Source organism: Podarcis vaucheri (assembly GCF_965113315.1).
Source record: "Podarcis vaucheri genome assembly, chromosome: 4".
Taxonomy (NCBI): domain Eukaryota; kingdom Metazoa; phylum Chordata; class Lepidosauria; order Squamata; family Lacertidae; genus Podarcis; species Podarcis vaucheri.
The window spans coordinates 56,275,301-56,289,300 of record NC_138762.1 but is presented as its reverse complement, the minus strand read 5'-3'; the positions used below and the strand labels follow the sequence as shown (position 1 = coordinate 56,289,300).

Sequence of the window (14,000 nt, the reverse complement as noted above, 5' to 3'; positions counted from 1 at the left end):
ATCCAATAAATAAAACACAATCCTAGATACGTCTGCTCAGAAGTCCCACTAAACGTGTATAGGATTGCAGGCTAAAAACTCATTTGAGCCTTCGTTTGTGCTTTCTTGTACTCCTGGACTCTTGCCTAATTAAAAGTTTATCCAATTCTCTTATAGCTGTAATACAAAATCTCAAACCAAAACGTGTTCTGCCTTCTGCCTTCTTGTATATCCTTTTCTTAACATCCCATATTGACTGTAGATTTAAGAATGAAGTGATATGGAGAAAGAACATTTTGGACTATACTTTCTCAGTGGCTGCTTTCTGACAATCATATCTTGGCTTAATAAGCTGAGGTATGAATGAGCCTCATACACCTGTATGTCGCTACTCTGCTCCTCTCTTTGTGCAAGACAGGAAATTTGCAGTTAACTATAGCTTCCTGTTACAACTGAAGCAGGAAACTATGGTTAATGGCTTCCAAACAAGCCAGGCTATTTAACTTTATATTTTAGCAGCTTATTGAAAAATAGTGGTTGCTCGCGATCCTGCAACCACTTCCATGAGCAGAGAAATGGGGCACCACAGTTTTGGGAACAAGCAGAAGTCCTGCTCACACGGAACTAGTACAGTTGTCTAGCTTTAACCTAGAGTTCTTTCCTCACAGACCACTTCCCAAGCTTCCTGATGCATGTATTTTTTCAGAAAATTAAAACATCTCTATTAAGTCGATATGCATGCCCTGAAGAGAATTTGGATTCTCTTACTATAGATTAGTTCAGCTAAGATAGCCGGTGCCTGAAGGTTCTTTACATTTATTACTCTGAGCCAAACAACATACCCAATTTCCATTATAAATGTTACTGCCTTCCACAGCAGCCATTTGCTCCCAAAGGTGCTGTAAACAGTTGTGAGAGGACAATATTTGGTGGGAAATCAATGCAGAGCTCCAAAACGCTGCTTTAACTTCAAAATAAAAGTTCTCAGGCTTGTCTAAAAAGTGTGAATTATTTGTTGTTGCTATTTATTAAATTTATCCAGGCAGCCTTTGAACACGTGAATTCTGTCACTACTGCACTGTCAGAATACCAAAGAAATTCATTATGATTAAAAAGGAGTTGCCTAATCTGTAATACACATGAAATCCAGAGAATTGTGCACAAATATAATTCCTACCCTAGTCATCCTGATAGCTTGGCATGTTGCTAATGAAGTTCTTTAGGAAATCTACTAGTATTGGAGCAACAGCTGTAACAAACTGTCAGTCACTTTGTCTTCTTCCAGCACTAGCTCACATTTTCTTAACTTGAAGAATATGGATATGAATTATCTCTGATTCATCAATTTACTTTGCCTTCAAAATTTCTTCCAGCAGCTTCACATATTAAAAAGTTACGCCAATGAATTAATATGAAACCCAGGTGTAGACAATACATTACCATTTTACATGTGAGTTTTTTACTAGGAAAGCTGTGCCTAGTCATAGTTTCCCAGCACTTATACTGTGAATAACTCACATCAACATCATTACAAAATTATTTTAATTGTTTTCCATTACTTACAAAGATGGTGAGCATATCGTAAATGAAATACATCACATCCATGCACATGGTGGTAGAGAGTTTTCTCTATCAGGTCCTGTGGCTCATATCCAGTTAATTCAGTCACTCTAAAAGAAAGAAATATAGCTAATAAGCAGCATCCTTAAATATTTTACAGCAATAAAACAATTGCTCTCCTTTTCCAGAAATCAAGTTTCCCGAAACCTTCAGAATTACAGTAAGCCCACAATTTATGCACATTTAAGTTGTGCGCATTCAGTTTTACGTGCTTGGCAAAAAGCAGTTTTTAAAAATCAAAAAGGGCAGAAAGGGGGTAGACATCTGAGAAAAAAGACTCTGGCAATCCCAGCTGCTATTGAACCCAATGTGTTTTGACTATACACAATTTTGGCTTAAGAAGCAATCCCTGGAATGTAACCCCCACATAAGTTGCAGGCTTACAGTATACATTTGTTTTTAACGTTATTAGCTTCATAGAGTACAAAATCTCAACAATATATTTAAAATACCTATATGCATTTCAGTATAAAGGATTATGCTGAAATATATCCAGCATTACATAGCACCAATCTATTATAGGGGAATGCTATAATAACAATTCTCACTTTTAAGCAGAAGCATCTTAGGTGGCTGTTCCATTTGTAAGATAATGGGTAGGTATGGTGTTGACTGGTTAATGGGACAGAGGATGAATATTTGCTCACATTCAGAATTGCCAAAGGATACAAATAGCAGTACTGCAGGATAAGATATATGGCACAGATGAAATGAATTGTGGGGCCTCCTACGGGGACTCTGGGACAATATTACAGACTAAAAGGGTACATAAGAGCTAGCTTCCTACTAGAGCAGCTGCTGGATACTATTAAGTCTCATTCCTGGTCCAAATGTGGCAGTTGTTATTTCTTTGGGATGCATTAAATTTATGACTTGGCCCTCCAGCTGTTTTGGGACTACAACTCCCATCATCCCTAGCTAACAGGACCAGTGGTCTGGCCATGCCTAAATGCTTTATTGCTATCTGTTTGCCTGATTAGGGAGGGCAGGGGATACATTCTAAGTGTGCTCAATAGTATGTATCGACAATGTGGTAGTCGGTTTTTCAAACAAATTTATTACTGTCTTGTGAGCTTCCTTCTGTGCTTAGAGAGCTACTCAAGAAAAGAGTAAGCAAAGATCATTTTCTTTACTGCTGGCAAACCCACAAGTGACATTTACCTTTTGCCAAGATTAATGAATATAACAGGAGTGATTAATCTGTAGGGCCTGTAATCAGTTTATAAATATAAGAGAGCATAAAAGAAATTAGATACTTGTCTTAGGAGAAGGAATAACAGATAGCAGTGTCCCTTAAGAGGGATGAAAAGAACATTTAAGTTAGATATTACAGAATAACAGGACAATGAATACTGCAACACAAATAACTTGGGTACAGAAAAAATACTAAGGCCCTACCACTGAGGATAAAAGGATAAAATATGCCTTCTGCAGCACCTGTACGATGTGAAAGTGTGATCATTTCACTGTCTGGACACAAGATTTGCACAGTTACAGCCTTCACTGCAATATAACTCATGTGATAAGCTATTATTATTACTACAGGTCCTCTCAGCAGGAATCTCATGATGTAGCCATAGGGCAAAGCTATCTTGTCTTAACTGGTCTTTAAAGATACTGTACTTTTCTGTGTATAACACGCCCCCTATTATGGGGGGCTGAAAATTAAGAAAAGGGGTGATTTGGGGGGGGAGGATTGCCCAGAATTGTTGAGCTTAGGGGGGGCAGAGTTGTTGAGCTTTTTTTTGGGGGGGTGCCAAAAAATCGTTCACCCACCAGACCAACAATGCCGTTCGCACACATCACCAAATCAACCAATCCTCTGTCCCAACGCCGAAAAAAGCAGCACACCGGCTGCCCAATTGCCACAGTGACAGCCAATCAACACCAGCCCTTGCCGCAGCCACCAATAACAATCTCCAACTAGCAGCAACCAATCCGATATCCCCGCAATGCACACTACCCTTGTATAAAACGACCCCTAATTTTGAGTAAAAATGCATAGTCTTATACACAGAAAAGTACGGTAATCCAGATTTATCTAGGCATCAGAATGCTAAACCCATCCACATTGTCCATCTTGTTTGTCACCCAAGTCTTTGATTATCAATAGATATCAGAGAAGGTGCTATTATTACTTAGAACAATGATACTACAGTGGTGCCTCGCAAGACGAAATTAATCCGTTCCGCGAGTCTCTTCGTCTAGCGGTTTTTTCGTCTTGCGAAGCAACCCTATTAGCGGCTTGGCGGATTAGCACTATTAGCGGTTTAGCAGCTATTAAAGGCTTAGCGGCTATTAAAGGATTAGCGGCTTAGAAAAAAGGAGGGAAAGCGGGGGGGGAGCGGAACACTTGCAAGACGTTTTCGTCTTGCAAAGCAAGCCCATAGGGAAAATCGTCTTGCGAAGCAGCTCAAAAACGGAAAACCCTTTCGTCTAGCGGGTTTTCCGTCTTGCGAGGCATTCGTCTTGTGGGGCACCCTGTCAAGGGTTAGGGCAAGGCTTCCCCCTAACTGGTGCCCTGCAGATGTTTTGGACTTCATCATCAATGGCTGTGCTGTCTGATTACAGATAACAGCAAGAAAATGCTAATAAACTTTGTGACATTGATTTTTATCCTTTCCTTGGCGGGGGGAAAGCAATAGGGTATTCTACTCAAAAGCCTAAAATATAACTCTTTACAAAGGCATTATATAGAACTAATTTCCTGTTTGTAATGAACACAGAAGAGGAAATGAGTTAATACAGCAAATGAAATCAAGCACTGCTGAGAGTATTCATTTTCCTCTACCACTAAGGTCATGGGTTTGTTATTTTGTCTTGAAGTCAACAGATTTTTCATTTATCTCTCAGGTTCAATATCTGGAAAGTTTTGAAAGTAGGATATAGAAATTTAGTAGCGTGCTTTTAGCCTCCTTTTGAAAACTGAGAGAAACAAATACTCATATGTCCACACCCCTACCCTATTAACTTTTCAGTTCTTCTCTACATTGTAACCTCCAGCACTGCTCCACTTGTAGATAATTTTAAAGTATTTCTCCACTAAACTGTCAAAATGTACTGCTTAGCTGAACACCAAAAGAAAGGTCACTTATAAGTAACAATAGGGGAAAAATTGAATTCAGTTAGCTTTTAAAGCCAAATTAATCAAATTCACACTCATCTGAATTTTGCTGTGCAGTTCTCCAACCAATGTTTACAAAAATGCATATATTAGAAAGATATGTGTATAAGAATGAATTATCTGTGAAAGCATACAGAAACACATTATATTAGTTAAAGTTGCTTTTAAAAATCTGTACATTAGTCAAAACTGCACACAAAAATACAGTGGTGCCCCGCAAGACGAATGCCTCGCAAGACGGAAAACTTGCTAGACAAAAGAGTTTTCCGTTTTGGAGGTGCTTCGCAAAACGAATTTCCTATGGGCTTGCTTCGCAAAATGACAATGTCTTGCGAGTTCCTGCTGGTTCCCCCCCCCTTTTTCTAAGCCGCTAAGCAGCTTATCAGCTGATCCGATCAGCAGATAAGCCGCTAATAGCGCTAATCCGTCAATGGGTTTGCTTCGCAAGATGAAAAAACCGCTAGACGAAGAGAATCTCAGATTCTTTTCGTCTTGCGAGGCACCACTGTATATTTAGGAGGATAAATTTGCCTACTAAATTTGCACTAAAATGCTAAAGAATTTTCATGAGGATTAAAAATAAATAAATCACAAATTGCTGCAGAACTGAAGACTGGAAAAAAATGAGAAGCTTAAAGAAGAAAAAAATGACAGATCCTTTCATTCCAATTTATGATCAAAAAATTATCTGTAGCTCACATAGCACAGACATAATTCAGTGTCTTGCCCCAGTACATGAGTCGACCAAAAAACTACTGGGTTAACAACTAGTATTCCCTTTTCACTTCACTCTAGATACAAGAGTTTAACTATATATTAGTAATATAAAATGCTGTCAAATACGAAACACCATTGCATAGCAACTATGAGATATTTTCAAATATACCTATATCAAATATCAACAGATGTCATGAGCAATATTTCAGTTCGAGAAATATTTACAAAGGCAACTTCACAACCTACTGTTTCTGTCCAATATCCCTTTCCCTATTATTTTTAAATTTTGCTAAACTGGGAGCAAGACAAAACAAAACATCTCAGTAAAGACAAAGACAAACATGACCAAGAAACAGCAACACGGCTGCTGACAAAACAGCAAATGTTATTATTGTGAATTTATAGTAAGTTGTTGCTTAGACTGCTTTGACCATATTTATAATTAAATGGTCCATAAACAAACAAACCATTAGTGTGAATTAGTTTTATTTCTTTTTAACATGCAGTGGTTTAGGGCTGGGTGAGGTATGTTGTACACAGCAGGAACAGCAAAAGAAGACTCTCCTGTTCTTTAATTTCTGTGGAAATTCGGCATTTTAGCAGCAAAAGCCTATTTTGTATTAGTTAGGATTAGTTAGGATTCAAGCCAATATTGACATTACATCTTACAAATGGCTATTTTCATAGAACCATAGAACTGTAGAATTGAAAGGTACCCAGAGGATCATCTAGTCCAACCCCCAGAATTCCCATATTATGGTATGCAAGCTATGCAAACTGTGACCTTAGGAAGAAAAGATGGAGCAAATATAGTTTTGTGATAAAAGTACAAATTAAGAACTTCAGAGTCCTGGTGTGTGTATGAAGTTTTGCCAACGGCTTTCTATTTGAGCTGTGCCTCATTTGTCAACTTTGTCATGGAGTAACTTAGTACTTCTTCTATTCTCCATTTTGCATAATTAAAAGAATGTCCAGTCTTCAAAAGACAACCTCAGTCTTCCAGTAATTTTGGTTATCTCAATTTCAACCATTACCGCTAGACGCTACCAAATAAAAGTATTTACTCCATGAGCAGTGGCTTGTCCTACAGTGATCCTTAAAGTGTCACTTTATCCTATGTTCATGTTAAAGGCGTAACACCTATAACATACAACAAAGCTTCATTTTCAAATGCTGTAACAATTCAAAGATAATATTGTTGCTACAGTTTTGTGTGGATTCTATTGTTCTCTTGCTGTTTTTTTTCAGCTTTATATTTTTCAGCTATCTTTTGCAAGTTGCCACAAGCATATGGGAAAATGGAACAGCCATTTTTTAAAAATAAATTTTTACTTACCTTGAATCTAGAAATATCAGTTTTAGATCTAGGCTTGCTCTGAACATAAACATGTTACTATGGAGTTTGATCTCAGTGATTGCACTCGGAGGTAATGATTGACCTACAGCAACCAGCCCCACAATTTGGTAACAGGTATCATACAAAGACATATCCAACATGTACTGACGTATCTTCAAATAGCCACTGCAGTGGATCACCTGGTATAATATGGGAGAAAAAAGGTACAGTTATGACAGGGGAAACGAATGACTAAGATGGCCTCTTGACAATACTGTTCACCTAAATCTCTAGGATATATTCATTCTCTCTCTCTCTCTCTCTCTCTCTCTCTGTGTGTGTGTGTGTGTGTTTCCTGAGTAGTCTTTTTACAGGTGAATTGGTAATTTTAAAGCAGAAGTCAACATATACCATGTATTGCATGCCAACACTATATGACAATTAAGCTGACATTAAATTGCAAAGATCTTGACTCAACATCTAGATGCATTCAGAATATCAAAATATTTTTGTGGCCCTCTGAATATTGATTATACATTATCTTATTATAACATAATGGTCAATGTGAAATATCCAGATAAAATTTGATTTCCTTTGCATAAACCTAATTAAACATGCATACACACAAATTTAAATTATACATTTGATCAACCTATGTTGAAATGCACACACAGAACACTGTTTGGTGTTTGTACCGAAGTCTTGCCATAAACAGTTATTGGCTTGGAAGGAGGGAGGCAGAGATGAGTGGTGACAGAAAGACCGACAGAAACTGAAAGACAGTAGGATTGTGTCCCATCCCCTGGGGTTGCCAACATGGAGTCCACAGGTCCTAGTAAATAATCTGCTCAAAAATCTGCAACGCATGAGAGTCTGTTTGCTCTTTCAGCTCAGCTCCTGTTTGCACTGGTTTGGCCTCTCCTACACTGACCACACTTTATTAAACATGCCCACATTTCACTTGAATGGACACACACCTATTCTGAACAAAGAGAGGTGCAAAGAACTTCTTTCTATGAGCAGTGCGGCAGTTGCTGGGGTAGATGCCTTTTTCCACACTGATGCGACAGGGGGGACATGCACACACCATTTGGCAGTCCTGAGTCTTTTTCTGCTCTTTTAAATGTGGGCGAGTTATGCCACACACCCTAGAGCAGCCATTTTGTGCCACCCACACCATGTTAGTCATTTTATGGTTGGCTCTCATGGCATAATTCAGCACAAAAAGATGTGAGTGTGGAAGCACTGCACATGCAACTGGAGAAATGCCCTTTTCAGAGTTTGTGATTGTGCAGACAGAGCCTATAGCCATACCATCAGTATATGAATAGGCTCGTTCACATGGCATGCTGAACCTTCATAGGGGTAGAAGCAATTCCATTCGCTTCTCCACATGCAGTCATGATTCATTATAATGTGTAGCCTATGCATATTTACTCAAAAGTACATTCAGTGAGTTTAGTGGTCTCAATAACATGCACATGCAGAGGCTTCCCACCTTCGCCTCCTCACATTCACTCAAGGAGAGAAGAGGAGGAAGAACTGCTGTGCAATTTCCACCTTCAATCCATCTGATCCTCAGAGTTTTCAGTTATCCTTGCAAACAAGCCATTTGCTATTTGCTGTGGCAGAAGCTGCTTTCATAGAGGCTGCTGATGCAGCAAACAAATGACAGCCAAACCCGTTGCAGACTGGATTTGGGGTTGGCTTCTCCCGGGACATAGCATGAGGTAGCAAAGGAAAACACGCAACACTATGATTGTTTACTTGGGAATAAGCCCCAATGAATTCAGCAAAGCCTTCCTTTTGAGTAAACATGCACAGTATTAGGCTATAAGCTTTACTGCAAAGCATTTGCATGTCTGCACAAGAGGCTGTGGACCTGGAAGGGAATGGGGAGAGGGAGGGAGGGAGAGAGAGAAACGTGCATGGTGGATGCGCGGGGGAAACGGAGATTGCCCAACAGTCCAATTAGTCAAAGGAGAAGGTACAAAATACACTGGAGTTTACCTGCCTAAATAAGTTCTTTGTTTAATTTCCATATTGCCCCATAGAGAAGCATTGTGGGTGGTTCACAATAAGAAAGAGCTTTACAGAGCAAAACACCGTAGCAAGCTGTATGATACCAGGCCAGACCATTTGCCTATCTTGCCCAGTAACATCTACTATGACAGACAGAAGTTACCATGGGTCTCTGGCAGAGGTCTTCCCCATCACTTGCTACCTAATCTTGTAACTGGAAATGCTATTGAGAGAACCTGTGACCTTCTGTACACAAAGCACTGAGCTATGATCCCTCCCCCAAAGCAAGACAAAATATCCAGTTTTAGATCTAACTCAGCTAAGAGGCCCTTTGCAATAAAGGAAGGGTTTCACTGGCCCCCTCAAAGGTAGTAAGACTAGTACAATACAAGCCTCCCTGGAAGCAAAGTTCAATCACTGGGGAGCCTATGCCAATAAATGCTATTAATCAGAGCTGTACTGAATCTTCACCTGTGAAGTTTTTAAAAAGAGTGGAGTGTTGCACATGCACTCATTGCTTATCTTTTTTGCATACTGTTCTTAGGTGCTTCTTTTCCCGATCTGCCACTTTAGTGCCTTTTTAAAAAATGGAATCCCAGACACATACAGCATGAGGATGTCAGAGAGACAGTCAACTTTGGCTTCATGGTCATGAAGCTATATCAGAATGATGTCTTCCTGATTGCATTTTGAATAGTCAAACATTTTTGCCATGTTTCACAAATCCACACATACCACCAAAAAAGAGTGAAGGCAAGTTTCATGATGGGGGGGGGGGGAATTATTACAGACTCCCTTCCATTTTGGCTCAGCCCTAGCATCAGTGTCACAGATATTACTGTATATTACTGTAAAATATGTGTTTGCTTTAAGGCAAGCTTCTATAATTAAAACCTGTTGCCCTGCAAAGATGGCAAAAATCTAAGCACTTTACCTTGTAACCACTACATGTTAGTCCTGCATTCCGTTTGGCCAAAACACACTTCATTCGCAGAAAAAAAGATCTCTCTATTTCATACTCTGAAAACAAAATACAAATGTTTCAAGACTCTTTACAATATTCCTTTTGCCATTTTAACATAGTTTTTAATATTAAACCTGTAGTGCATTTTTTTAGTTATGCTTACAAACATGAAGCATGAATATGAAAGTGATAATTAGAATGCTTGCTAAGCCATTATTTGTCACAGGCCTCATGATTTTAAGCATCCCTCAAAACCTTAAAACCATGAATTTATTTATTTTAAACATTTTTAGGCCAGTTTCTGTACCATGTTCTCTGAAATGCCATCATTCTCTCAGAAGCATCAATTTTTACATTTCAGAATAAACATTTTACATACTTTTAAATATCCAATGACTTCCTTTCTTCTCCTTCCATGGTTCATTTTACTTATCTTCCATTCCTGCATATTTTACTATACCCAATTAAATCTGTTCTCTATTTTTACATTGTTCAAACATTAATCACACTGATGAATTTATCTTAATGCTGCCAGTGTTTTCAGCTGCGTGCAGTTATTTTCCATATATTCAATAAATATTTTCCACTCTTCTTTAAATATGTGTTCTTCTTGTTCTCTTATTCTATGTGTTAAGCCTGAAGTTCTGCATATTCTAGCATCTTATGTAGCCAATCCTCTTTACCTGGGACCTCACTCACTTTCCATTTTGGTGCTCACAATACTCGAGCCGCTGTTGTTGCATGCATAAAAAAACTTTTCTGACATCTGGGAATTTCTGTATGAATTATTCCCAATAAGAAGGACTCCAGTCTTTTCGGGAAGGTTATTTTAAACATTTTTTTTCAACTCATTATAAATCATTTCCCAGTACTAATTTACTTTTTTACATGTCCACCACACATGAAAAAAGTCTTTCCGTTTCCTTACATTTCCAGCACATATCTGATTCTACTTTATACATCTTAGCCAACCTATTCGGAGTTAAAGACCATCTATGGATCATTTTCAAATAGTTCTCTTTGAATGAATAACATGCAGTAAATTTCAGATTATTTTTCCAAAGTTTCTCCCAGAGGTTTAAATCTATATTGTGTTCTTTATCTATTGCCCAGTGTGTCATTGAAGCTTTAACTAGTTCATCATTCATTTCCCAGTCTATTAAAAAGTTATATATTGTGTACAAAGGTTTATCCTTATTTTGTAACAATTCTCTTTCAAATTGTGAGCTTTGGTCCAAAAGTATCCACACTTTGAGAATGAGTTCACTATTAGAATAAAGGTAAAGGGACCCCTGACCATTAGGTCCAGTCGTGGCCGACTCTGGGGTTGCGGCGCTCATCTCGCTTTATTGGCCGGGTCATGTGGCCAGCATTACTAAGCAGCTTCTGGCGAACCAGAGCAGCGCATGGAAACAGCGTTTACCTTTCCGCCGGAGCGGTACCTATTTATCTACTTGCACTTTGATGTGCTTTCAAACTGCTAGGTTGGCAGGAGCAGGGACCAAGCAACGGGAGCTCACCCCGTCGCGGGGATTTGAACCGCCGACCTTCTGATCGGCAAGTCCTAGGCTCTGTGGTTTAACCCACAGCACCACCCGTGTCCCACTATTAGAATAGAATAGGTCAAAATCAGCACGTTTAAATTAACTGGAAGGTAGTGTAGCCATTTTAAAACTCCAATATGACCAGCCCCACTGTTACATTATGCAGTAACCATAGTTTCTGAACAGTCCTCAAAAGGTGTCCCACATAAAACAGTACGTTACAATACTCTAAATGCATACATGGAGAACTGTGGTCAGGCTATCTTCGTTGTTGAGAAAGATAGCAGTTGGTGTGCAACAGTTAGCGAATGAAAGGTGCTTCATGCCACAGAGGTCACTTGGGTCTCTGAGGCTAACACCTCCATATTGGGAACCTGATTTTTCAGGTGGAGTACACTATCACCTGACAACAAACAGAACTTCTACCACTTCACCTGACTATAACGAACAAGAGAAATTGAGCTTTATGCTATCAAAATATTGAGAACACCCCAGTCAGTAGATTTATATAGATGCTGTTCAACACGTGGAATAAAACCTGAAGAACACCATAGCATAACTCCCAATAAGCAGCCTTATAGTTGATCATCAAGGGAGCAGGAGCCCACAACATTATACACCAATTTCCACCAGCCAACCAGTTCATCAAGATATCATAGTGGATGGTACTGGACACCTCTGAGAGGTACAGGAAAATCAACAGGATGGCAATTTCTTACTCTCTCCTGACAAAGGAGGCACCACGGTGATCAAAGTTTCTGTGCAAACCCTAACCAAAAATGGATTTAGATAATCAGTGTCATTCAAGGGTGTCTGGAGTTGCGTGAACACCTTGTCCCCAAAAGGTACATTGGTAATTGGCAGGAAGCTGGCACAATTGTCTGGGTCCAGCATAGATTTTTTAATGTTGACAGAAAACTGCCTTATTTAATATAGCAAAGACAACTATCTCACAGAGAGATGTTCATTTCATTATCTTTGGATTATTTCTGAATATTTAGGTGTTTGAAACATATGGTCAGAATATCACATTGGAGCACAGGGCTCCAAAGTATACTCCATTGTTAAAAAATGATTTTAATAATATAATTTTATTTGCAATTAAGATGCTTTATTTAAATGCAGAATTATACTTCCCTTAGTAACTTCCCAAACCCCCTTGATGAGGACTTCCACATTCCAACAAAGTGAGAAACAGTGTGATCCTGTGCATGTCAACTCAGAAGTAACTTCACCAAGTTCAGTAGAACTTACTCCCAGGTAAGCATACAATCACAGCCTAAATTTATTTCCTATGGATTAAGAATTCAACATTTTTGTGCTGCTTCCACCAAATTAAGGCATTTACATGCTTTCACTTTCTTCCATGTAACATTCCTACATGGAAAACAATAGTTCTTCACAACAAACAGCTTACAAATATGAACAATACACATGTAAACTCACTAAAAATTGACTTTATGACATCTGTACTAAGATCCAACCATATCCTTACTGGTTCTGCTAGAAATTAGAGCAAGATACTAATTCTCACCTTCCATGTTCTTTTCTGGACATGTTGGAGGCACATGGATACTTAGCCCTTGCGCAAATATTTGAGCTCCCTACATCTATGCACAACCTGCTACCTCCTGCTGACTACATTCATTTTTTCTTTCCTCAAGGACCTGTGCCACACAGAGCACATCCTTGCTAGCTAGACAATTGCAATAAGCTGCCTGGTGAGAGGTCATAGAATTGTAGAGATAATGCAGCTCCATACAGCTAGCAGGTTGATATCCCCTGCAGACAAACTACGAGAGAGACAAATGACCTACCCACCTATCCTTGAATTGCTTGAGGATTTTGTTTGGTCTTCATTTTTAAGCAAACTGACTAGATTTGCACTTACCAGACTAATACGTGGATCAGAACGCAGTTATCCTTCTGTTTTCATACTTCTCCCATTTTGCAATACAGGTATCAGCTCAAAAAATGTACCAAAATGCACACAAAAATGTGTATTTTAGGATAAAATGTGTTCAAAATGTGTCTTTTATAAAAATAATAATACATTAATGTGATTACTTTTGCTTTTAAAAAATTGCAGATAGTTGCAGAAACAGATTTATGATCATATGTGAACCAACACACACCAGAAACGTGTTGATCCATCCCTAATCTATAGATAGCAAGAGGTTTCCCAAACCTATGAAGCTATGTAACTCCTGAGCCACCCAAGAGCTAGGTTCATAAACTAAAAAAACACACAAATCTATTGGCCTAACACCTATAAAATCCTGAAGATCTATCTAACTAGCTGACTTAACATGTTACATACAAAACATGAATATGTAAGCCATACCTTTACTTCAACACATTAAGTAAAAGATGACCTTAGAATAACAAACTAGAAAATCTTTTTCTGCAAGGTGTCTCATAGTCTGCTACATTTTTTTCCGAGTCAGCAGCTGCAGCAATCTAACTGGTAGCTAAAGACCCTTGATGCTATAGCCTACATTCTGAGAAAGAGCAGCCAATCTAAAACACACTTAGGAAACATGGCCACAGTTGAAACCTTGAGACTTTTAAACCTCTGCAGGATCAGGATCTCAGCATCTTTGTCAATTGTTTAGCAATAAATCCACTTGAGTGATCCTGCCACTGTTTTTTGTTTTGTTTTGTTTTTTGCACTGTATTCTCACCCAGCTGCTA

At 38.7% G+C, this 14,000-nt stretch overlaps 1 protein-coding gene across 4 annotated transcripts in view; it reads right to left on the bottom strand.

The window, feature by feature from the left end:
* Window positions 1–14,000, bottom strand: part of SIM2 (SIM bHLH transcription factor 2) — a 52,824-nt gene that overhangs the window by 7,513 nt on the left and 31,311 nt on the right. For 3 of the 4 annotated variants that reach the window (XM_082220498.1, XM_082220499.1, XM_082220500.1), the window contains exons 5-7: window positions 9,733–9,818; window positions 6,777–6,976; window positions 1,543–1,649 (exon numbers count right to left, since the gene is read on the bottom strand). In XM_082220498.1, coding sequence (XP_082076624.1) covers window positions 1,543–1,649; window positions 6,777–6,976; window positions 9,733–9,818 — 393 coding nt within the window. Of the gene's footprint in view, window positions 1–1,542; window positions 1,650–6,776; window positions 6,977–9,732; window positions 9,819–12,840; window positions 13,476–14,000 lie in introns of those variants that run through there. The other variant, XM_082220501.1, reaches the window with a different exon arrangement.